The sequence below is a fragment of the Phyllobates terribilis genome, unplaced genomic scaffold (genome assembly GCF_046119375.1).
Source record: "Phyllobates terribilis strain yellow unplaced genomic scaffold, ASM4611937v1 Scaffold_2__4_contigs__length_985480577, whole genome shotgun sequence".
Lineage (NCBI taxonomy): Eukaryota > Metazoa > Chordata > Amphibia > Anura > Dendrobatidae > Phyllobates > Phyllobates terribilis.
This window is the reverse complement of record NW_027362762.1, coordinates 214,030,448-214,052,893: the sequence shown is the minus strand read 5'-3', so window position 1 is coordinate 214,052,893 and position 22,446 is coordinate 214,030,448. Positions and strand designations below refer to the sequence as shown.

General features: G+C 42.7%; 1 protein-coding gene across 2 annotated transcripts; it reads left to right on the top strand.

Moving 5' to 3' along the window:
• Nucleotides 1-615: 615 nt before the first annotated feature.
• On the top strand, nt 616-21,966 carry SLC25A30 (solute carrier family 25 member 30). Of its 2 annotated transcripts, XM_073663849.1 has the most exons (10): nt 616-769; nt 8,021-8,110; nt 9,864-10,011; nt 11,371-11,465; nt 12,748-12,833; nt 14,738-14,833; nt 14,907-15,031; nt 16,210-16,342; nt 16,735-16,815; nt 17,899-21,966. In XM_073663849.1, exons 1-10 carry the CDS (start codon nt 751-753, stop codon nt 17,938-17,940), a joined length of 915 nt encoding a protein of 304 aa, XP_073519950.1. In that variant the 5' UTR covers nt 616-750; the 3' UTR covers nt 17,941-21,966. The 2 variants fall into 2 exon arrangements, with proteins under 2 accessions (XP_073519950.1, XP_073519951.1); XM_073663850.1 differs by lacking the exons at nt 616-769; nt 8,021-8,110; nt 9,864-10,011 and adding an exon at nt 10,320-10,438.
• Nucleotides 21,967-22,446: the final 480 nt, after the last annotated feature.

Sequence of the window (22,446 nt, the reverse complement as noted above, 5' to 3'; positions counted from 1 at the left end):
ACATGTCAGCCCGTACAGGAGCTGTTGCCGGCCTGTGGCCTCCGGTGGCTGCAGAGCTGCCTGCTCGCCCCTGCCGGTCAGCAGCTCCTGGGGCCGGGCAGCCTGCGCCTGAGGTCACAGAGGAGACCGCACATGGCGCCGGCAGCCGCTCCCGTGTGACACCTTACTGCCTGCGCTAGAAATAACTCAGCGAAGGAACGCTCAGGCTCCGCCCATAAATAAGGCGGACCACGCCCCTCAGAGGTTACGCCCGCTTCACGTGCACTTCACAGTAATTGCCCCCCCTACCATCCAATGAGAAGCCTTCTTTCCGGTATACGGGCGGGCGAGAGAAAACTAAGACGTATCCTTGGCTTATAGTTAAGTGGGTGTGGCGCAGGCAGTTATGGGCGGAGCCACTAAGAATGTGGGCGGGGTCACGTCTTTTCAGCCTCTCACTACATAGGAAGCTCGTTCATTTCTGAGTGGGCAGCGCCGCGGCCGGGCTTGAAGAAGAATACTCACACCGGCGGTATGTACCGGAGGAGATGGATTGGTCACGTGATGTCGGGCTATCGACCATTGTTCAGGGGTTTAGTCGTGTTGTGACGGGCCGGGATCAGGCGCCCGTGTGTCACGTGGTAGGGGGTGTGCAGGATCCGTGGTCCTAGTGTCAGATGACCTTCCTCCTCCTCAGTGCCCGGTCCATGGCGGCGGGGAGGGCTGTCTGTCCGCCTCCTGCTCTCACTTGTGTGGAGTTCTGGAGAGGTGATGAGCACCAGGCTGCTGAGTGAGTGGCAGTGTCTGCTATGGTGTAGACCCCGGAGGTGGCATAGGGGGGGGGGGCTGGTGGTCCCCCTGTACTATGAGGAAATAGGGGCAACAAAGGATTCTGGGAAGAGTCCAGGAAACCTGGACTCAACCATTCATCTATATAGCAAGGGATCTGTCACCAGGTTTCTGCTGCCCCATCTAAGAGCAGCATGGTGTAGGGGCAGAGACCCTGTTGCCAGTCACGCGTCATTTATTGGGCTCCAGTTTTGTTGCAATCAGTTTTCTCTCCTGCAGATCTAGCAGTTCTCTGAATGCTGAGCTCTATATAACCCCACACCACTGATTGGCAACATTCTGTACACTGTGCATAGGCAGAAAGCTGCCAATCAGTGGTGATGGAGTCAGTATAAAATGGACAGACTCCTACAATATATAATAAATTGGGTACAGTGGTACAATGCAGGATGTGCTGTAAATGTTTTCAGAAGAATTTGGGAAAGCTATGAAATGTTCTATAATTTCTGTCCTATTCCTGATCTAAGGATTTAGGCTTATAGTTGAGATGAACCTGTGCTGCACTTTATGTACACGCTCAGTAGTGAGGCCGGGCTGTGGGGTTGGAGTTGGTTTGGCTTATAGATGCCACAACCCTGGATGGTGGGATTATACAGAGCTCATGAATATGGAGGACTACATGGCAGCAGGTTTACTAGTCCTCTAGTGATCTGCTGATAAAACAATGATTTTGTGAAAACTGCAGCAAGCAGCCCAGTAAGTGACACATTGCTGGAATTAGGGTCTCTGTCTGTACTTCATGCTGGTCTCAGAAGAGGTACCAGAACCTTGGTAATAAAGTGGCTGGTTTATGTTTCTGCGTAGAGGCAGCACAAATGCCACCTTCTCCAGTGCCCCCAGACACATGCCTCCTATGGGGCACGCTGCTGCGTGGTATGATGCCACGATGGGCTCTTGTGTGCTGCTCTTATCTGCAGGATGTAACCTCCTGGAGGCAGATGGCTGGATGTACTGATTACGGCATCTGCCCTGTGATTTGTTGACACAGATAAGCGCAGATCGATATGCCGGCTCATTAGTGTCCCGCTAATAGGACTTGTATAGTGCCATTTGTTATGTGTCCGGACCCTGCAGGACGCTCTCCGCTCCTGTATCTCGCTCCATCGGTCCATGTTGATACAGTCCATGGGGTAAATGAGCTGAGATGTAATGTGTCAGTAAATGACGGGAGATACGAGTGAGGACACGACGTCCCGTCCTGATACCTGCTACTGTTCTGCCCCGGTCTCACATCCTCACTGGAGCTGACGGCAACCTCTCTGCACTGCCTACTGACCGACCCTTAAACATAGGGAGAGACCTGTCAATCAAGCCTGACTGGGCGGAGGAAAAACAGACTGGACTTTCCCAGGTGACTCTTCTCCATGTGCCCGGCTTATATTAACGCTAAGTTTACTCTAGATGCCATAGTGTTGTAGGGTCAAACATGGCTGCTCGTGGTTGGCATTGGGGGAATCTCCTGACTGGCTCGCTCTTGATCTGTTTGGTGGTCCCAAATGGATGGAGATCTCACAGATGGGCTGTGTGCACTATCCTGCCAATGGGGCTTGTCTCTGTACCTGCTCAGTCTCCCCTGCACACTCAGTAGGAGCAGTGAGGAAGAGTGCGGTACAGCTGGTAGAGGCCTTACTGTATGCGGTGGTAGAAGCCCTCAGTCACCCTGTTATTAGTTGTGCTGGTTTATTCTCCCCCCTCTTGTCCATGGGATGTTAGGTTTGTATCTCGGCTCCATTTACATGAAGGCTGCGTACAGAAGGTCTGAGGTTGACTAGAAGCTGCTTAGAAACTTGATACGGACACTGCCATGTTTTTTTTTCTATTTGCCTGAAGCTTGCAGGGTGGGGGCCTCTAATATATCTTTCTGCTGCAAGAAAAAGCAAATAATTTCTACTCCTTGTCTCACTAGTGGCTGACATTTTGGAACTGTCTTGTCAATTCGGTTTGCTCAGACCTGACACCACCCTAACACCCCTTTTTAAAGAGACTTTCCAGATCGCCTGCCATGTCGGTCTTAGTAAATGCTCATCTCAGCAGTGTAACAATTCTGGAGCATCTTTAGGGTGCTTTCACAGTGCACCGGTCGGTGCATTGGTCCCGTCAGGGCTTGTCTGGACCCCCTGCAAAACGGGATTCAGGCACATGCGCCAACAGGGCCATAGACTATAATGGTGCCAGCTGTGGGAATGTGCACTCTGCCCTGCATCATTTTCTGGCGTATACATCTACTAGAGCCGGACACTCAGGTGTAGTAGACTGCTTCTGGGTGTCCGTCTCCAGTGGGCGCACACGCCTGAAAATGATGCACGTCAGCTCTGCCGGCACCATTATAGTCTATGGCCCTGTCGATGCATACGCCCGAATCTCATTTTGTGGGGGGTTTGGAAGCAGCCCCGACAGGACTAATGAACGAGTGGCAAAACGCAGTGTGAGCCCCCTTACGTCTCTATTTTGTGCTGTTCCTCAGTTATTCCTCTTAGACATTTTTAGTAATTGACCACTAGATGTTATCAGCAGGGGCCTCATACTGACCTAGTTGGGCTATAGGGATACAACTTTTTGACTAGGGGAATGGTAACACCCAGTTTTCAATTCATAATGGTACAACACAGAGTAATGAGAAGATGCTCCAGAATTGTCACTTTATGGGGGACATGCTGCTTTTATATAACATGCAGTTATATGAAAAAGCTTGGGCACCCCTATTAATCTTAATCTTAAGCTTAATGTTTTATAAAAATTGGTGTTTTTGCAACAGCTATTTCAGTTTGATATATGTAATAACTGTTGGACACAGTAATGTTTCTGCCTTGAAATGAGGTTTATTGTACTAACAGAAAATGTGCAATCTGCATTCAAACAAAATTTGACAGGTGCATAAGTATGGGCACCCTTATCATTTTCTTGTTTTAAATACTCCTACCTACTTTTTACTGACTTACTAAAGCACTTTTTTTGGTTTTGTAACCTCATTGAGCTTTGAACGTCATAGCCAGGTGTATGCAATCATGAGAAAAGCTACTTAAAGTGGCCACTTGCAAGTTGTTCTCCTGTTTGAATCTCCTCTGAAGAGTGGCATCATGGCCTCCTCAAAACAACTGTCAAATGATCTGAAAACAAAGATTATTCAACATAGTTGTTCAGGGGAAGGATACAAAAAGCTGTCTCAGAGATTTAACCTGTCAGTTTCCACTGTGAGGAACATAGTAAGGAAATGGAAGAACACAGGGACAGTTCTTGTTAAGGCCAGAAGTGGCAGGCCAAGAAAAACATCAGAAAGACAGAGAAGAAGAATGGTGAGATCAGTCAAGGACAATCCTCAGACCACCTCCAGAGAGCTGCACAATCAACTTGCTGCAGATGGTGTCACTGTGCATCGGTCAACTATACAACGCACTTTGCACAAGGAGAAGCTGTATGGAAGAGTGATGCGAAAGAAGCCGTTTCTGCAAGCACGCCACAAACAGTTGGCTGAGGTATGCAAAAGCACATTTGGAGAAGCCAATTTCTTTTTGGAAGAAGGTCCTGTGGACTGATGAAACCAAGATTGAGTTGTTTGGTCATACGAAAAGGCGTTATGCATGGTGGCAAAAAAACACAGCATTCCAAGAAAAACACTTGCTACCCACAGTAAAATTTGGTGGAGGTTCCATCATGCTTTGGGGCTGTGTGGCCAATGCCGGCACCGGGAATCTTGTTAAAGTTGAGGGACGCATGGATTCCACTCAGTATCAGCAGATTCTTGACAATAATGTTCAAGAATCAGTGACAAAGTTGAAGTTACGCAGGGGATGGATCTTTCAGCAAGACAATGATCCAAAACACCGCTCCAAATCTACTCAGGCATTCATGCAGAGGAACAATTACAATGTTCTGGAATGGCCATCCCAGTCCCCAGACCTGAATATCATTGAACATCTGTGGGATCATTTGAAGAGGGCTGTCCATGCTCGGCGACCATCAAACTTAACTGAACTGGAATTGTTTTGTAAAGAGGAATGGTCAAAAATACCTTCATCCAGGATCCAGGAACTCATTAAAAGCTACAGGAAGTGACTAGAGGCTGTTATTTTTGCAAAAGGAGGATCTACTAAATATTAATGTCACTTTTCTGGTGAGGTGCCCATACTTATGCACCTGTCAAATTTTGTTTGAATGCAGATTGCACATTTTCTTTTAGTACAATAAACCTCATTTCAAGGCAGAAACATTACTGTGTCCAACAGTTATTACATATATCAAACTGAAATAGCTGTTTCAAAAACACCAATTTTTATAAAACAAGCTTAAGATTAATAGGGGTGCCCAAACTTTTTCATATAACTGTACATGTCAGGAAAGGTGACGGATCCTGGTTAATAATTAGGGTTAATTTACATATCCCTGTAGAATAATTAGACACCTAACATATGTAAAGTCGCGTGCAGGGTCATTCAGTTGCTTTCGTTCTTTATTTCACCACAACTTATTTCCAGACTCTGATACTTTTCTTTATAAGGAAAGTTGATTATTTTTATTACTACACCTGACAGCGTCTGGCAAGAAGAATTGGTTTTTCTCCTGACCCCTAATTACATCCAATGTCATCTAGCTGCAAGAGAGTTGTCCCCTCCCAGGACATTCTTCTTGCGGAGGAGGCTTCTTTGATCTCCTGTAATAATTCTTACCGCCACCACTCAAACCAGTTTGTCAGCAGTGAGTGGATGGTAGAGAACAGATGAGGCATTGCCATGCGATCAGGGCTGGTTCCCCGGTGACTTTCCACCATACGGCTCTTTGCTTTTATCTGCTGATGCAGAACGTTTCCTTTGTATCTTGGAATAGGTTCAGTCCCGTTCTCATCTCTCCGCTCTCAGTACTGTGCAGGTTTTTAGGTCTCTGCATTTTGAACTTCTTTTAACATCTCCAGATTTGACTAACTTGACCCAAACCAAAGTGGTTCTGCCACAGCTGCTTTGCATGTAAATCGCTGACGCTGTCCTCACTGCCTAGTTTTCCATTACCTTTTTCATGCATACCTTACTGCTAATTTTCTTTAACGGGGTTAATGGATTTGGGATATTTATGACGTATGATGCCATAAATGTCCAATAGATGCAAGCAGGGCTGTGGAGCCGGTAAGCCAAACCTCCAACTCCTCAATTTCTATGACACCGACTCCCTCATACATGGCTCATGTTTAAAGGGAATCTGTCACCCCCTGGGACTTTTCAGACCGCTAATATGGGATTTCCTGGCGTCCGGGGGACTCCAAGCTTAGCTGAAATCATTTAATAAAAATGCGATTACACAGAAACAAGACCTCTACTATCGGCCACACAGGTAAGTATAGATTCACATTTCTATAACCTGTGTGCCCATATTAGCGGTCTGAAAAGTCCCAGGGGGTGACAGATTCCCTTTAAGTGATAAATTTACTGTAGCACAGATTAATCTCAGATAAAAGTCTAGACCCTTAGATCAGGAATAGGACAGACATTTATAGGACATTTCATAACTTTCCCAAATTCTTATGAAAAAAATATTCCCCACAAACTGCATTGAACTACTGTACCCAGTTGTCAGTCGGTCCATTTTATACCGACTCCACAGCCCTGGATGCAAGTCCTACCTTTGGGACTTGGGGTCCCGTTCTTCATATAGATCCATCGCACACTGTGAAGAATAGAGGCTCGCTCCATACATTTCTATGAGTGCTCCGAAAATTACCCAGCATTCTTGCCCGACAGTTTTGTGAACAACCATATAAAATAAATGTAAAAAGCTGTAAATAGTTGGACACCTTCATTTTTGGCAGTGTGTCATGGGGATCCCATTCTAGAAATGGCTGAGACCTACATTCATAGGTCAACATGCCATAATGTCCCTTTCAGAGAGTACCTCCATATTTATTTTTTAGTTTCTGAAGTATTCTAGAGACATGTCTAAAGTGTTTGTTTGGGAGTCCCTGAACTTGGTGGCCAAAATCTTTAATATAAAAAATACATTTCAAATGGATCTGTCACCAGATTTTTGCTATACAATCTGAGAGCAGCATGATGTAAAGGCAGAGTTCCGGATTCCAACAATGCATCAAAATGACCAGCAAGTGATACAATCACTGTTTTACCTAGCAGTGCTCAGAATGCTGAGCTCTGAATAACCCTGCCCAAACCACTGATTGGCCGATTTTTATGTACACTGCTATACAGTGGTGGCGGTGGGGTTACCAGCAGTTGACTGGGAGGCACGAGACATGTAGTCCTGTAGTGATAATCTCCTGCTGATGAACCACTGATTTTATTGAAAAAACAAAGCCTAGTAAGTGATACATTTGTCTGGAATCGGGGTCACAGCCCCTACCTCATTCTGCTCTCAGATTACATAGCAAAACTGCTGACAGATTCACCTTTAAATATAATATCTGTACTGCTTTTTTCTGATTGCTGTCAGTGTTCTGGACAGTCATCAGCTTGCTCCTTGTATCTTAATTTCTTGATGATTTTTTTAGCTAATTTCACATGAATTTTGCTGTAAAGAGCCGGTGAATTATTCCTGTTAATGATTAGCATAGGAATGCATGCTGTTCCTGAGTTTATCCATAAATACAGTCAGCTTGTCGGGAGTCCAGTTACAAGCACAGAATGTACCCGCACAGGGCCGCCTGTTAACTGTTGCAGGTAAATGTCACCACACTATGATCTGTGTACAGTTGGAGTTTCAGTCCCCTCACACCAGTTCTAGATAAAGCAATGGTATCTTAAAGGGGTTTGTCCACTAATTCAATGAAAATGTGCCCCATGTAAAATAAAATGCGGTGTTGGTGTGATCTTGGCCGTAGCGTTCGTAGCTCAACACCGTCATCGCTGGAACGGCGCCAGCTTGTGATGTGAGTATATAGTGGTGGTGTTTTAGGTGGGGCACTGTTTCATTTAGGGATTGTCCAAGTAGGTGACAACTCTAAATGTAATCCTTGTATTGCATTTTATGAACGGTGGCCGACTGATGTGTATTGAGGGCTCTGGACTCTGATGTCGGGAAGAGAACGATTGGGCAGTTGGGATTTCCATGCCCGGTCCTCTAGTTTTCCGGGTAGATTAGTCTTCCTTAATCTAGTACAATGCATGGTCCGGCAGGAAGGAGTTACCTGATCTGTCCATACATCGGTCTCTTTAGTTCAGAACTTTTTACAGACTGAGCATTTCTTGTTTTGTAGGCAAAATTGAGACCTCACAAGTGAACATGTCTGCTGCTAGCTGGAAGCCATTTATTTATGGAGGACTTGCCTCGATTACGGCTGAATGTGGTGAGTTATGCTCTGTAAAATGGATCACCCTTGTTGTCTAAATTATGAAATACTAAGTGCGTCATATGCACCCGCATCATTGGTGGCTTAGGGCCCATTTAGTCTCGCTGATAATTGTGAAGGAAAATTTGAATACTCGTTCCGATCATCGGCCTGTCTAAAAATGTCGGCAATTCACCCGTTGCATGAGCAAAATGCTTTTTTGTTGGGGAAAGATGATTTTTGAAAGTGAATTGAAAAATCTTCATTCTCGGCAGCACATCATCTGTGTAAACAAGGCATGTTCTCGACAGCACATGTTGTCTTGGCACAGAACAATTGTGTACATGATTTTTCTGTGCACAAAGAAATGTGGTCGGCCTGTCTAAACAGGACATTAGATGGGTCTTCAGGCTGTGTGTGATCTTGTGTGATAACTAGGTGATCTTATACTGACGAGTAAAGTGTCTGATGTGCAGCACAGAGAACAGGCAGCTATGTTGGATCTGTATGTACCCACTGTGGAATCCTCTCCCGATCCTATAGCTGCTGCGGCAGAGAAAGTATCCACAGCAGAACTAACAGTATATCCTGGTAGAGTTGGCATTGCTGTATAATCTTTGCTTTTCTGCCTATACTGTAAAAAGATCAATAATTTATAGATAGTTTGCTGTAGAAAATTCACTTTGTGCCATATACAAGTCTTCTGTCCCATCTCCTATTCCCCAAAAACCTGTTTCCATTACTGGAGATTATCCCAATTTATGTTTTGGGCAAATAAAGAACGCGTTCACTTGAACCAAGTAGCAGATGACGTTGGCTTCAGTCAGTCCTTGCTTAGTCATGGCAGGTTTCGTGTTCTTGTCCCTGGTCTGTGGCAGCTTGATAAAGTTTCCAACTGTTAACTTCATTTCTGCTCTTACCCTAAAAAGGTTGGCCGACATTGGGGCCAATTTTATTTATTTTTTTTCATTTGTTCTTTTTAACTCTTGTATTTTAAGCTAAAAATAATTTTTGTTGTTGGGTTTCATTACAAATTTTGCACCGTTTTGCCTTTTACAGTCTGTTTCTCTGTGCATTCAATTTTAGGCTTCCTATGGAGGCTACGAAATCAGACTATAGGTTCCCTGCTGGATCCCCCGGAATTGTTCATAAGTGTAAGGTCGCAGTAAAAGAAAGTTCAAGTGTTTGTTCCAGCTTTATAAAACTGCAGCCTGTCTGTAGCCGGACTGGCAGAGCTGGCAATGTGCATTGCATTGCTGTGCCACATCCAAGGACAAATGATGATTCATTGGAGGATATGAACAATTACAAGGCAAATCCACAATAATCTGCCAGTACAGCACCATTCTTTATAAGTATATAGAAACAAATACCTGGACACTAAAAGGATCCAGTATTCATATCTGATGCTGCTGGATATGATAGCGCTATATAAGCAATGCATAATAAATCTGATGGTCGCCCATACTGCACCATTGGGGCACCTTGTTTTATTCTAGTAAATGCCACTTACAGGGGACATCCAGGTCCTCACCCGCCGTCTCACAGTATATGGGTAATTGTTGGCCAATGATCCTGTTTTTCCCACTGGTTTAGTTCCTTGAGGCCATGTACACAGACTTCTGCTGTTCTTGTTTGTCTGAGATCCCGCTAAAGCCCTGCCGCCGTAAAATGAAAATGCGCTGCTGAGAAACGTCTCTCTCCAGAAATATAACCTGGCTTATTGCAACATTAATGAACCATTTTGTTCTTTCCTTTTTTTTTCCTCTAGGTACTTTTCCTATAGACTTAACCAAAACGCGTCTCCAAGTCCAGGGGCAAGCTAATGATGCGAAATACAAAGAAATCCGCTACCGAGGAATGCTCCATGCGCTTGTTAGGATATGCAGAGAAGAGGGGATGACGGCATTATATTCTGGGTAAGCTTGGTTATCCCTCAGCATGATTGGTGGGCCTCCGATTACAGTGGTGGTGTACATTGGGAGCGCCATTAACGTGAATCTGAATAATACCAGCAGCATGTTGTCCAGTAGAATACCGCATCCCCTTTCATACTTATGACTGTGGGGGTCTTCTCTTATGGCTAGCAGTATCAGAAGATCACGTTAACCCTTGCTTATTCATTTTCTATATTCTATTGCCTTGTTCTTGAAAAATGTCAGTCGTCTATCACCAGACCTTCGCACGGCCCACGCAGTTTTCCCTCTGCACAGGGACATTTAGGTTTCAGGCCACCGGCTGCTGCTTGGCCCCATTCATGGCTCCAGGTTCCTGCACTGCCAGGTGGTCGAGGGAAAGCTGAATCAGCGCTGCTTCCCCTCTGTGAGATCATTTGGGGTCCCAGAGGTCAGTACCCCAGTGATCATTAGGTGATGGCATATCCTACGTTATTTTTTACTCTTATATAGCGCCATTAATTCCACAGCGCTCTACAGACGTCACTTCCTAGTGATATGACCTATTTCCCGGAGATGGGTATACTGTTGTCTGGCATAAAACATATATTTTAACAGAAACCCTCTTTACTCGCCATTGGAAATCCCCTCTGTCCACCACAACTGGTCAGTCCTGTTCTCTGAAGCATTAACGCAGTGTAATATCTATTGTCTAGAGTAATGTAGCCCGGTGCTCTGTGCCTTCACATTGTATATTACAGATGGGGCAGATGATCCTGTCCATGATACTTGTGAATGGAGACGGCCGGTGTTATCGTCAGAGCTGCTGTCATTTACAACGTGTCTCGTGTTTATGCTGCTTGCACAATAGTCTGCACAGTTTTACAACTCTGCCCCTTCACCTACAAAGGCTGGCATCAGTCTAGGTAGAGGCTACGTAGCGCTGTGACATTTTGGAGCTTTGCCTTTGACCCCAGTCATGATCCTACCTTGTGATCAGTCTGGTGCAATGGAGATGAAGACGTATTGATGTGAAACACTGCAGGGACTGTAGAAATGGAGCACGATCCGCTCACCTCTCCGGTGCACGGCTATGGTACTCTACCAGCAATATAAATCCATACTGGATCCAGCACTTATATCTCCCATATAAAAAGGTTAAGACGTATTCCAAGTCTGCCACTAAGTTACTCTAATATTAAGTATATATTTTATACTCTGACCTTGTGACTATTGGTGTTGCGACAGATTTTATATGAAAGATTGGCTCTGATTAGCAGCCATGGGCCGACCTCGAGCCCTGCTGGCTCTTCATGCACTGTGATCTGAATCTTGTCTCCCTAAGTCACCCTAATTTCTACTTTATTCTTTACATCTCGGCAGGATCGCACCAGCAATGCTCCGACAGGCATCATATGGGACAATAAAAATTGGAACGTACCAGAGCATGAAGCGGTTATTTGTGGATCGTCCAGAAGGTGTGTGAGAGTAGTGTTCACATCTAAAGCAGATCAGTCAGGGTCGGTAACTGGCACGGTACTACTTCCTGAGCTCCTAGTAGCCTTATATTGCATTTTTGGGCCATTTTGGCTATTGAAGACAGACCTGTAATATGCTGCAGTGATACTGTGACACTGAGTGTGCTCTGCACCGACATGGATTGGGCGTGCAGGCTCTGATTGGGGTGGTGATCGTAGCTTTATGCTCAGGACACTTTTGTGTCCTCAATGCAAAAGTAAAGGTGTTGTAATAGTTACACTGCACAGCAGCTTTTGCCATTTAATTACTTTCACAATGGTCCCATCATTTGTGCACAGTGAACTTTTTTCAGTTCCATAAATAATGTTTAGCCCCCAAATTCATACATTTATGGCAAAAAAGAAAATTATCCCCAAAGGTAGACAGCCCTTTTTTAATATAGAGTTCAAAAGGGCATATTTCACAGTCCAGGCACTGCCGTCTGTACACAGACCATGAAATACGCCTGTCTGAACCCGGTCTTTAAAAAGTTGTCTACCTCTGGGGACATTTTTTTTCCATAAATGCATGAATTTGGGGCTAAATATTTTCGCAATTATGTTCCATTAAAAAATGTACATGGCTCTGCTCTTACAGGTTTTTTGTTTCCCTGCACATCCAACTTCAATGTGGTCTGTAGTCATAAATCAGTTGAGAGGAGCTCAAAGAAGACTGATAAGAGTTAAAATCTCTCCCATGGGATCAGCAGAACGAGCTCATGGACTTTTTTTTATTTTTTTTTATCAACATCCTTTTGCATAAATAATTTTTACCCCAAAATACGTGCATTTACGTAAGGGGGGGGAAATGCCCCAGTGGTGGGTAACAGCTTTTAAGCTTAAAGCAGGAGCTGCCAAGTCAGAGGTGAACACCTCATTATTGCAATGTACACCTTAGTAACATGTTCTTTATACAGGATAGGTGATTACTCTCTGCACACTTTTGCTCGAGTCTCTGTATACTACTCAACTTTTTTTGTTGTCAGTCCCATGCAAAAATGCTCTGAGTGGTGACTACTCCATTCTGTTAGGACAATTCAGAGCTCTGTTCTTGGGATTGGTGGGGATTTTACCAGTTGATTAGAAAGTTTTCTAATAAATAACCCTTTATTATCCGGATAGACAGATGAGTGAGTGATGAGTGAAGCGACCTCATCATTTCCAGTCAGTGATAAAGTATTTACTGTTTTTTTTTTTTTTAAGAATAATTTTGATTAACTGAGGATATTGTTGTCTGCTGCAGATGAGACGTTGGTTCTCAATGTATTCTGTGGGGTGTTATCCGGAGTAGTTTCTTCGTGCATTGCCAACCCCACCGATGTCCTTAAGGTAAGCTCTCATCTGCTCCAGTTCGTTCATGAACTAGTCTAAAGCTTGGCGCATTCACCATGTCGGTGGTTTGGGAACACTATTAATTGTGAGATACTTGGCCGACATGGCTATGAACTGTTAGTTACAGAAGAGTGTGGTTCAAGAACAAATGTAGCAGAGCTGAATTTGTCTTTTTTTTTTTTTTTAGAACTGCTTTCTTTGTGAGCAGACCGTTCCAAAATTCTTACAAACTCTTTTCTGCTATGTCTGCTTTTTTTTATAAAGACAAATCTATCATGTGGTTATTTTAACTCTGTTTAATGCTTCTGGCCCTGGGGTGACGTGTGCGCGTGCCTGGTCATGGATGGAGCATTGAGAAAATTTCTGGAGGCATAGGAGTTGGCAGTCATTGCAGATGAACAAGAGCAACACCTACATGGTGTGAGAACAGTCTGTACTGCCAAAATAAAACGAGCGAGCGCGATGCGTAAAGTAGTCATCCAGCGCCATATTAAAATCACTTTTGACCTCTGTTTAACGGAGAAAGCTGCTGATGCTTTATGTAAATGGAAGCTGTGATGCCTTAAGGTGGCATCAGTCGGCCACAGATTATAATGGCCTTAATCCATCAGAAATGTCCAGAAAAGCTTTATAAAACTGATGCACTTATGGGCTGCGTGTGATTGGTGCCGTACACTGGCATGGCTCACCTAAACACCACTTTAAGAAAGTTTTTACATTGTAACCCCCCACCTCCCTTAGATTTAGCAGGTTGAAATAGCCCAGGTTATTTTTACTTGTATACTGGCCTCCATGTCAGTAAATTGAGCCCTATGAAAACTTTTAGCATGTACTGTATGTTGAGAGCGTTCTTACTGTACATGCTCAATGTAGGAAACAAGTGAATGAGAACTTTGTGTGCTCTGGCAAAATTAGCATTTTGATTAATTAGATGAAACATTGATGTTTATTAAGCAAAACAAAAAATCCCTGTTCCTTACTCTGAGGACTTTGCTGTGTGCGGAGTTCGGCATGTGACAATGTTGGGTTATCATGCGGGTGGTGAGGCAGTAGTCGGGGTTGTCACAGGGCAGACGGTTCAGGGAGTCCCGGGCGAGAACACTGTGCCCCGTCCATGTTCAGGTCTCCACACCAGGCAGATGTTACCTCACATGCCGTATCCCTAGAATAGCTCGGAGGAGGCACGGCCGTCTGACTGAAATGTGAGAACGGGGTTTGCTGTACTCTGAAAATAACCCTACTGGCACACGGACGCCGATCATGTCTCCGCTCTGCTGAATGTCCCCTGTGCAGCCAAAGCAAATTATTACTTTTTTTTGTTCAAAAAATTCCCAAAAACCGTAAAAAAAAACCATTGACCTGTTTATGTATGTATTTACCAGATATGGGCTAGTAATCATGAGACAAAATATACAAGAAGCTGTGTGCACACATAACACCCCTCATCACAGGGAGAATTTTTTACTTTTGCCCTTTGGGGTCCATAGAGAACCATCACGTAACATTAGGCATAGTGCCAGCTTCACGTATGACCAGGGGCGTTGATGCACGTTTGGACAGATACACAACCGGTTTTTATTTTCACCTTTAACTGCCTCTATAATCGAGACTTTTTTTTTTTTTCTGTCCATGCTTGTTTGTCTATTGGAGAACAAATGTGCTCCACGTTATAAGGCTTTATTCACACATCAGTATTTGTATGTCAAAGCCAGGAATCTCCAAAATACAGAACAGGTGATGCCAAATGCTGATGTGTGAATGAGGCCTTATGCTGCGGTTACATGGGGCAGCGAAGTATGGTGATTCACCTGCTTTGTGGTATAAAGCTGTATAGTGTCCCGTAGAATCGTATTAGAGGCTGCCATGAATCCCGTCCTCATGTTCTCCTTCCTTTGCTCCAGATCAGAATGCAGGCACAAGGCAGTGTGATGCAAGGGGGAATGATTGGGAACTTCATCAACATCTACCAGCAGGAAGGCACGCGAGGCCTGTGGAAGGTGACTGGTGATTCTGCATTAAGTGTCGGTTTTATCTGATATGTAAGTAATCTATAATATGTGTTCCTTTCAGGGAGTATCGCTGACGGCTCAGAGAGCTGCCATTGTAGTCGGCGTGGAGCTGCCAGTCTATGACATTACCAAGAAACATTTGATCCTGTCTGGACTGATGGGTGACACGGTCTATACACACTTCCTGTAAGTTGAGCTGTTCTGTATCAAAATTATTCCTTTCAATGTAAATTCTTAAATTCTACCTGGATGTATTTGTCAGACTCCAACAATGGCTAAAATAAAGGGGAAGCATTATATTTTTCATCAGTGAAGCCTACAGAGATTGGAGGAAAACCTTTGTGTTAGCTATTGGTCTCCACCCTTGGTGGTCGGACCCTTATTGATGAGCATTTCATTTCAGCACTTTTCTAGATCTGGAGGTACACCTAAGCTAAAGAGTATTAATCTAATCAAATCCTGTCATTCCCCATACTTTTAAAAAACAAATAAAAATTGAAGACCCATACCTTGTAAATTAAAGGCGTTGTCCAAGGTTAGAAAGACATGGCCACTTTCTCCCAGAAACAATGCCACTGCTATTCATGAGTCGTGTGTGGTATTGCAGCTTAGCCCTACTTACTTCATTAAAGCGGAGCACAACCCATAGGCAGGTGTAGCGCTGTTTCCGAAAGGAAGCAGCCATGGTTTTGTGACCCTTAACACCTGTGAACTGTGTAAAGTTATTTTGTAATGGCCACTAGAAGGTTCTAGTATTGATTTTTGGATAGTATTGATTTTAATTCAGAATTTATTTTACTCGCTTATAGCGGCATCTGCAGCGCTTTACAGACATTATCACTGTCCCCATTGGGGCTCACAATCTATATTTCTTATCAGTATGTCTTTGAAGTGTGGGAGGAAACCCACACAAACACGGGGAGAACATACAGGCCCCTATTTATCAAAGCTTTTTTTCTCAAGAAAACTGGCATAAAAAGCTTTGAAAAGTCACATCTTTTTGTGCAACATGGAGTTGCGCAGAAGTTTCTTGACTTTTGGCATTTTCATGCCAACTTCTCACCTTTGCCTAAAGATATGTGCACCAATTAATGAATTGTTGTAATTGAACACTCACATGTTCCCCCATTAAGACAAACATGAAAATCGCCTTTCTTGATGAATCGGGCCACAGACCTTTGGCAGATGTTAACCACTAAGCCCCCATGCTCCCCAGTAGACCTATATTTTGGGGTTTGCTTGGGTCTAACCTGTGCATGGAGTAAGTCTAGGCCATCCAGACTGATAGAGTCCGTTGTGTTATTCTGATGGATTTGCCATACAATGTCTGCATTTGTGACTAATGGTACTCTGCTTTTAATCAGGTCGAGTTTCACATGTGGTTTGGCAGGCGCATTGGCATCGAATCCAGTTGACGTTGTGAGAACCAGGATGATGAACCAAAGGTCAATGTGTGAGATGTCGGGTTACAAAGGCACCCTGGACTGTTTACTGCAGGTACATGCGTCATTTCGAGTAAGAAATATTAAATATAAGCGAAAAAAAGGCGGTCTGGATGATGATATTACTGTGAGATTGCTGCTGCACATTCCTGCACCAGGGTTCTAGCTCTACGTATAATTAGGGCCACATCTGCAAGACGTTTGTGTGTTCTTGACCTCCTGCATTTCCTCTAGATATTCCGCATTTCTCCCACCCTCTCTTTCACCTTTCCTGAGTGCAGTACGTGGGTAGCATATCTTATCTGATTCACTGGCACCCCTTACTTTTTTTTCTTTTTTTTTAATCTCTACAGGAATGTACGGTATACATTTTAGACACGATTAAATAAAGAACAATCTATGACTTCTATAAGTTAATCCTCTTCCTTTTTTTTTTTTTTTTTTTAGACCTGGAAAAATGAAGGTTTTTTTGCTCTATACAAAGGATTTTGGCCAAATTGGTTAAGATTGGGACCCTGGAATATAATTGTATCCTTTTCACTGTTTACACAGAAGACTTATCTCTGTACAATTGTATATTGTTTTGGATGGATATTTTTATGTTTGCAACACTCTTATCCTTCAGTTGTACTGAACATATATTTCCATGGGGTGATCTAACTTCGGTTTAAAGGGGTCGACCAAAATTAATATTTTAATCCAAAATGTCTATTTTAGTAATCTAATCTCTTTTCTAATATATCTTAATTATATATATATATATATATAAAAAAAATAAATATACACATATATTTACATATATATATATGTATGTATGTATGTATGTATGTATGTATGTATGTATGTATGTATGTATGTATGTATGTATGTATGTATGTATGTATGTATATATATATATATATATATATATATATATATATATATATATGTATGTGTTTCCATTTTAATGAGATTTCGTGTGAGAATCCCCAGTGCATGCTAGGATACTCAAACGGGACTTCATCAGGGAACAGAAGCTACGGTCACTGCTGCAGCCTTTGTCCCCACCCTGAAGCGAGGGCTAGTCCCTGCTCTACTGAGCTTGTGTTAGTTGTCAATTACGATGTATGCTCTGTATGAGCTCCCTTGTCACTCAGCGGTATTCTTTTCCGTGCGCAGTGACCGTGCGCTCCCTCATCGGCTCTAATGAGAAGTGGTGAGCTGGCAAGTCAAATTTAGACACTGTAGGAACTTTTTAAATAAAGTATATTAGAAAAGATTAGATGGGCATTTGGGATTAAAATCAATATTTGTGTCAGGCCACCCCTTTAAACTTCTGGGGCAGTAATAAAGTGCAGTCATACTTCCACTATGTCCGTTATATAAATGGTGTATGAATGGGATCAGATCTCATCAGAAGAAAACACAAGGACTATCATGTGGGATCCAATCCCATCTTGTGTGTAAAACCCAACTAAATGGCAGCTCTAGCTGTGGAGCTCCATGATGGAATCAAAAAATAATAGAATATTTATTTTTTATTTTTAAACTGGTCAATTGTATAAAAAAAAAAATACAACATGTTCAATTCTAGTCACTCATTTTTCATTAATCCTTAACCATCTTCATCAGTTCTTTATAACCTATGAACAGCTCAAGAAACTAAACCTCTGATGCGTAATCTGTGCAGCTAGCCAAGTCTTTTAATGCCAGGATCCTTCTTGAATTTCATACTGATGTGCTCCACAGTTTATTCATGTAGTCACTGAAGGAATGTATGACAATAAGTGACGCTTTCTTGGAGACAAGGTTACCAAATGTCAGCACTTGACTGGAAGACTTCCTAAGAAATGTGATGCTGGGATTGCAACTCAACCGGAACAACATATAATATCAATTTAGGATTCCTGAGGCTTGACAGTTGTAAAATATTAATTTAAGTTATTGTCTCTGTCAATTTATAACGAGTCCTCCCAAAAGTGATATTTTCATACCTTTTTTAGAGTGTACATTAGTTGCACAATTCCGTTTTTTTTCGGTAGAGGAAATGGGGTCAAAAAGTTTTAAACTAATTTTTCATTGAATTAGCAAACTTTTTTATTAATACAGGACTATTCAAAACCAACAACTGGCTCATTTGTGAGGGAAATGAGCAATAGTTGTGTATATAAGGAATTGTTTAAAATCTTTAGTTTTTTTTTTTTAATGATATGACTGACTGTACGTCAGCCTGTGTCTGCGATGCCATATGCAGAATACATACTGATGTAAGTGGCGTTTAGCTGAAAGACTAACTGGACAACTGTACAGAATTGGGTTTACCTAAGTAAGTAATACCAATTAGTAAATGCTAATTTCAGGACTAGTGGGTCTATATTTCAAGCTGTTACATTGAACTTTTTGGCAATCTATAAAAATGTGTATGTTTTTTCAGTTGTGGTTAATGCAGTATCACAAGCTTTGATTATCCCCAGGTCACCACATTATAAATTGAAGCAAAACATTTGTGTTGAGAGCCCTTCTTGCCTTTTAGGGTATGTGCACTTGTTAAAGGGGCTGTCAAGGCTTTGGGTTCTGCAGACTTGAGTCCTCACATCGCGCGTACACTGCACGCTGTCGGGATTCTCTGGTGCCAGGAGTGGGTGGTAAGTAACTGCAAGTATGCAATTTGCATACTTCCTCCCAGCCACATTCCAACTAGACTTGTCTGGCCTCGCTCAATACACTTGCATTGAGCGAGGCTGCGCACATGCGTGGCCTCATGTATGCAAATCACACACTTTAGGTCACATGCCGGCACCAGAAAATCCTGCTCGCATGCAGTGCACACTGTATGGATTCACAAGTTTGCAGTCATAGTGATTGCAGACTTGAGCCCCAAGCCTGGACAAGCCCTTTACGTATTAGCTGCAGACATTTTTGCATAAAAAATGTGTCTATTGGCAGGAAAAATGCTGCTTTAAAAAAAGTATCATTTTGATGCATACTTTCCCATTCTTTAGAATGGGTGAAAAAACGCCCGAAAAATTGACATTCTGCAGACTTGAAACTGCTTCAAATCTGCAAGGAAAAATAAGAAAAATGATGCGATTTTTAGAAATCTCATTCACTTTGATTGGACAGTAAAATAATACTATTTTTTTTTCCCCCCGGCAAAAATGCTAAACAAAAAACGCAATATGTGAACATACCCTTAAAGGAGATGTGAAAGTACACTCCTTCCTGATCTTTCATCAGGTGTGGAAAGACGCCGCTGCATGCCCGTTGGGAAAGTTGCTGAGGCAAGAGACTGGCACCCAGTGAGTATTATTCATGGGTCCTTTTCTAATTGATAGGATAGAATTTGTGCACAATAATTTTTTTGGGGGTGTAAAGTATCCCTTTTCATCTTCACTTGTAAGGACCGTTGCAGGTTATGTAAAGGAATATAAAGAGATTTAGTATCTTCATATTATTATTTTTTTTAAGCCCATGAAGTTTGTTTATAGTTTTTTTTTATTTCTAAGGAAAACTTTAATTGCACCTTTGTGTGTGACACCTCGGCCTCTACAGTAAGCAATTTTGGAGCGCTACATTCCACCTCTTCTGCTGACACGTTATTTATTGGACAGTGACATTTCAAAGGATAGAAATCAGATGTATATTTTTATATTCCTGTGCACTTGACACTTTGCATTATCCTGCCAATGCCGTTCTATGGACTGCTGTATTGTGTTACGGATACTTTGTAGACAGCTTGTACATGTTGCTTCTTGTATCGTGGCTATAACATGCCTTTTTGGGTGCTATTGTGTTGCTTCACTGTGCATCTAGTTTTTGCTTTGTGTGTAGATATGTACAGTTTGAGATTTTAGATATGTTACAAAACGTATTTTCTTTTGCAATGCAGTTATGTTGTAATATTACATTATTCCCATCAGCTCTTTTAGCTGTTACAATTCTTACTTTGCAGACTAGAACGTGAAAGAAATGTTAGGCTGTGTGCCCACTATGCGTTTTTTAAGCGTTGCCGCAGTTCCGCTGCAGAAACGCTTGTTAGTAGGGCTGCTATGTTCCCCAATGATCCGCAAATGCTGCGGAAATTTCCGCTGCAGATTATCATTGTGGAAAAATCCGCAGCACTACCAATTATTTTGCGGAATCGTGGCGTTTTCGCCGCCATTGACTTGCACTGGAAGGCATGGAATCCGCATCACTGCATCTGTACATGCGGATTCCATGCGTTTCAATGTGCGGATGGTACCCGGGTTTGGAGAAGAGGAGACTCTCCTCCGGACCCGGGTATCTTGCCGGCAGCTCGCGGTAGACTAAAAGGACCTGCGGTGACATAATTTAGTCATGTGACGGGTCACGCGACCGCTGCCGTCGGCAGGTCCATTAGTCTACCGCGAGCTGCCGGCAAGCCAAGACAAGGACACTGGGGGCCATCAGAAGGCAAGTATAATATTTTGTACCATTCTTTCGGTCGCACTATATAAATCCATGCCGGTTGCATGGATTTATATAGTGTGACCAAGTTGTCAAGCACTTTCCAAGTGATGCTAAAATCGCTTGGAAAGCGCTTGTCAACCCGCATGCGGAAATGCAAGTGAAGAACGCTTCACATCCGCATGTCCCTGGCAGGAATCCGCATGTGGAATCCGCATGCGTTTTTTTTTCTGCCAGGGAGATGCAGAAACGCTCAGGAAAAAATCCTGAGCATTTCTGCATCGTGGGCACTTAGCCTTAGGGTCGTAGAGCCGGTATGTTGCCTGTTATTTCCTGGGTCAGAAGTGATAAAGAATGTATTCTATTGTCTACCAGTCTTCTGACCCCCCCCCCTCAAAACCAGCCCAATATTTTTACTTTTCATTTTGTAAGGCAATTCCTAATGAATATCAAAAGCTGCCTGAAGGTGTGACATGACATTTACCTCGTCTGTCATTAATATTCGCTACCATATTTATATATACTTGTGTTTTGTAGAATTTCATTTATGAAGGGGTTATCCAGGTGTTGAAGTGAACAAAAAAGGTGGCAAATGTTCAAAAATTAAAAAAATATTAAAATGTATAGAAGGACTGTCTTCTGAATATTTTATAAATTTTTTTTACAGGCTGCTGGCGATATGTTTTCGAGTTTTCGGACACTTGCTGCTCACGGTTTAAGAAAAAAAACTGGGAACGCATTTAAGAAACTAACAAATACACTTTGGTCTGGATTAAAGAGGTCGTCCACTACTTTATCCTTGATGATCTATCCTTACGGTAGGTCCTCAATGTCTGATCTGTTTGGTGGGTGTGCCGGGTTTCGGAACCAATCAGATGTTCTCAGTGGCGGAGCGGCTTCATCTTTTGATGGTGGCCAAAGCAGGGTACTGCACATCCGCCTCCTGTCGAAATCAATAGAAGGCGGATGTGCAGTACCCTGCTTTGGCCACCATCAGAAGACTGAGCAGCTCTGCAACTGAGCAGTTCTGGCTGCATCCACCACAACAGCTGTTCAGTGGGGGTGCCCAACTGATCAGATATTGATGAAGAATAGGTCATCAGTAGTGTTGAGCGAGTATGTTCTATTAACCCTTTCGCTGAGTATGCTCGGGCGAGCTCCGAGTTTTTACAGCTGCTCGGTGATGTGTTGGAATCGCTCCGTGTGCATGATTTGCAACTGTTTGACAGATTTATTACATGTGAGGAATGTCTATTTCTTACCCATTCCTCACATGTAATAAAACTGTCAAACAGTTGCAAATCATGCACATGGGAGCGATTTAACCTCATCACCGAGCAGCTATAAAAACTCGGAGCTCGGCCCGAGGATACTCAGACAGAACATACTCGCTCAACCCTAGTCATCAGTGATAAAGTAGTGGACAACGTCTTTTTAAATGTTTCTGGGACATTTCAAGTAACAACATTATTTTTTATTTTTTTTTAAAGCTTTAGGCATTTTATATATTTTTTATTTTTTTTTTTTTTTACTCAAAGTACAAAACAAAGTGTAGCAGCTAGTTCAGATGAATATTTTTGAGAGCGGAGGGGGACAACATATAATAGTCATCTTGTATTTTTTTGCCCATAGAAAAACAATTTTTCTTTAAAAAAAACACAAACAAACGCCATACTGACACATCCGTATGATATCCAGTTTTAACTAATCTATTGCAAATATTATTTAGAATAATTTTACCTTTTTTCTATT

What these genes read in the sequence shown, in the direction of transcription:
- SLC25A30 (XM_073663849.1), top strand. An exon ending in ACCCCACCGATGTCCTTAAG is followed by an intron (nt 12,834 to 14,737) that starts GTAAGCTCTCAT and finishes CCTTTGCTCCAG; the next exon opens with ATCAGAATGCAGGCACAAGG. An exon ending in GCACGCGAGGCCTGTGGAAG is followed by an intron (nt 14,834 to 14,906) that starts GTGACTGGTGAT and finishes TGTTCCTTTCAG; the next exon opens with GGAGTATCGCTGACGGCTCA.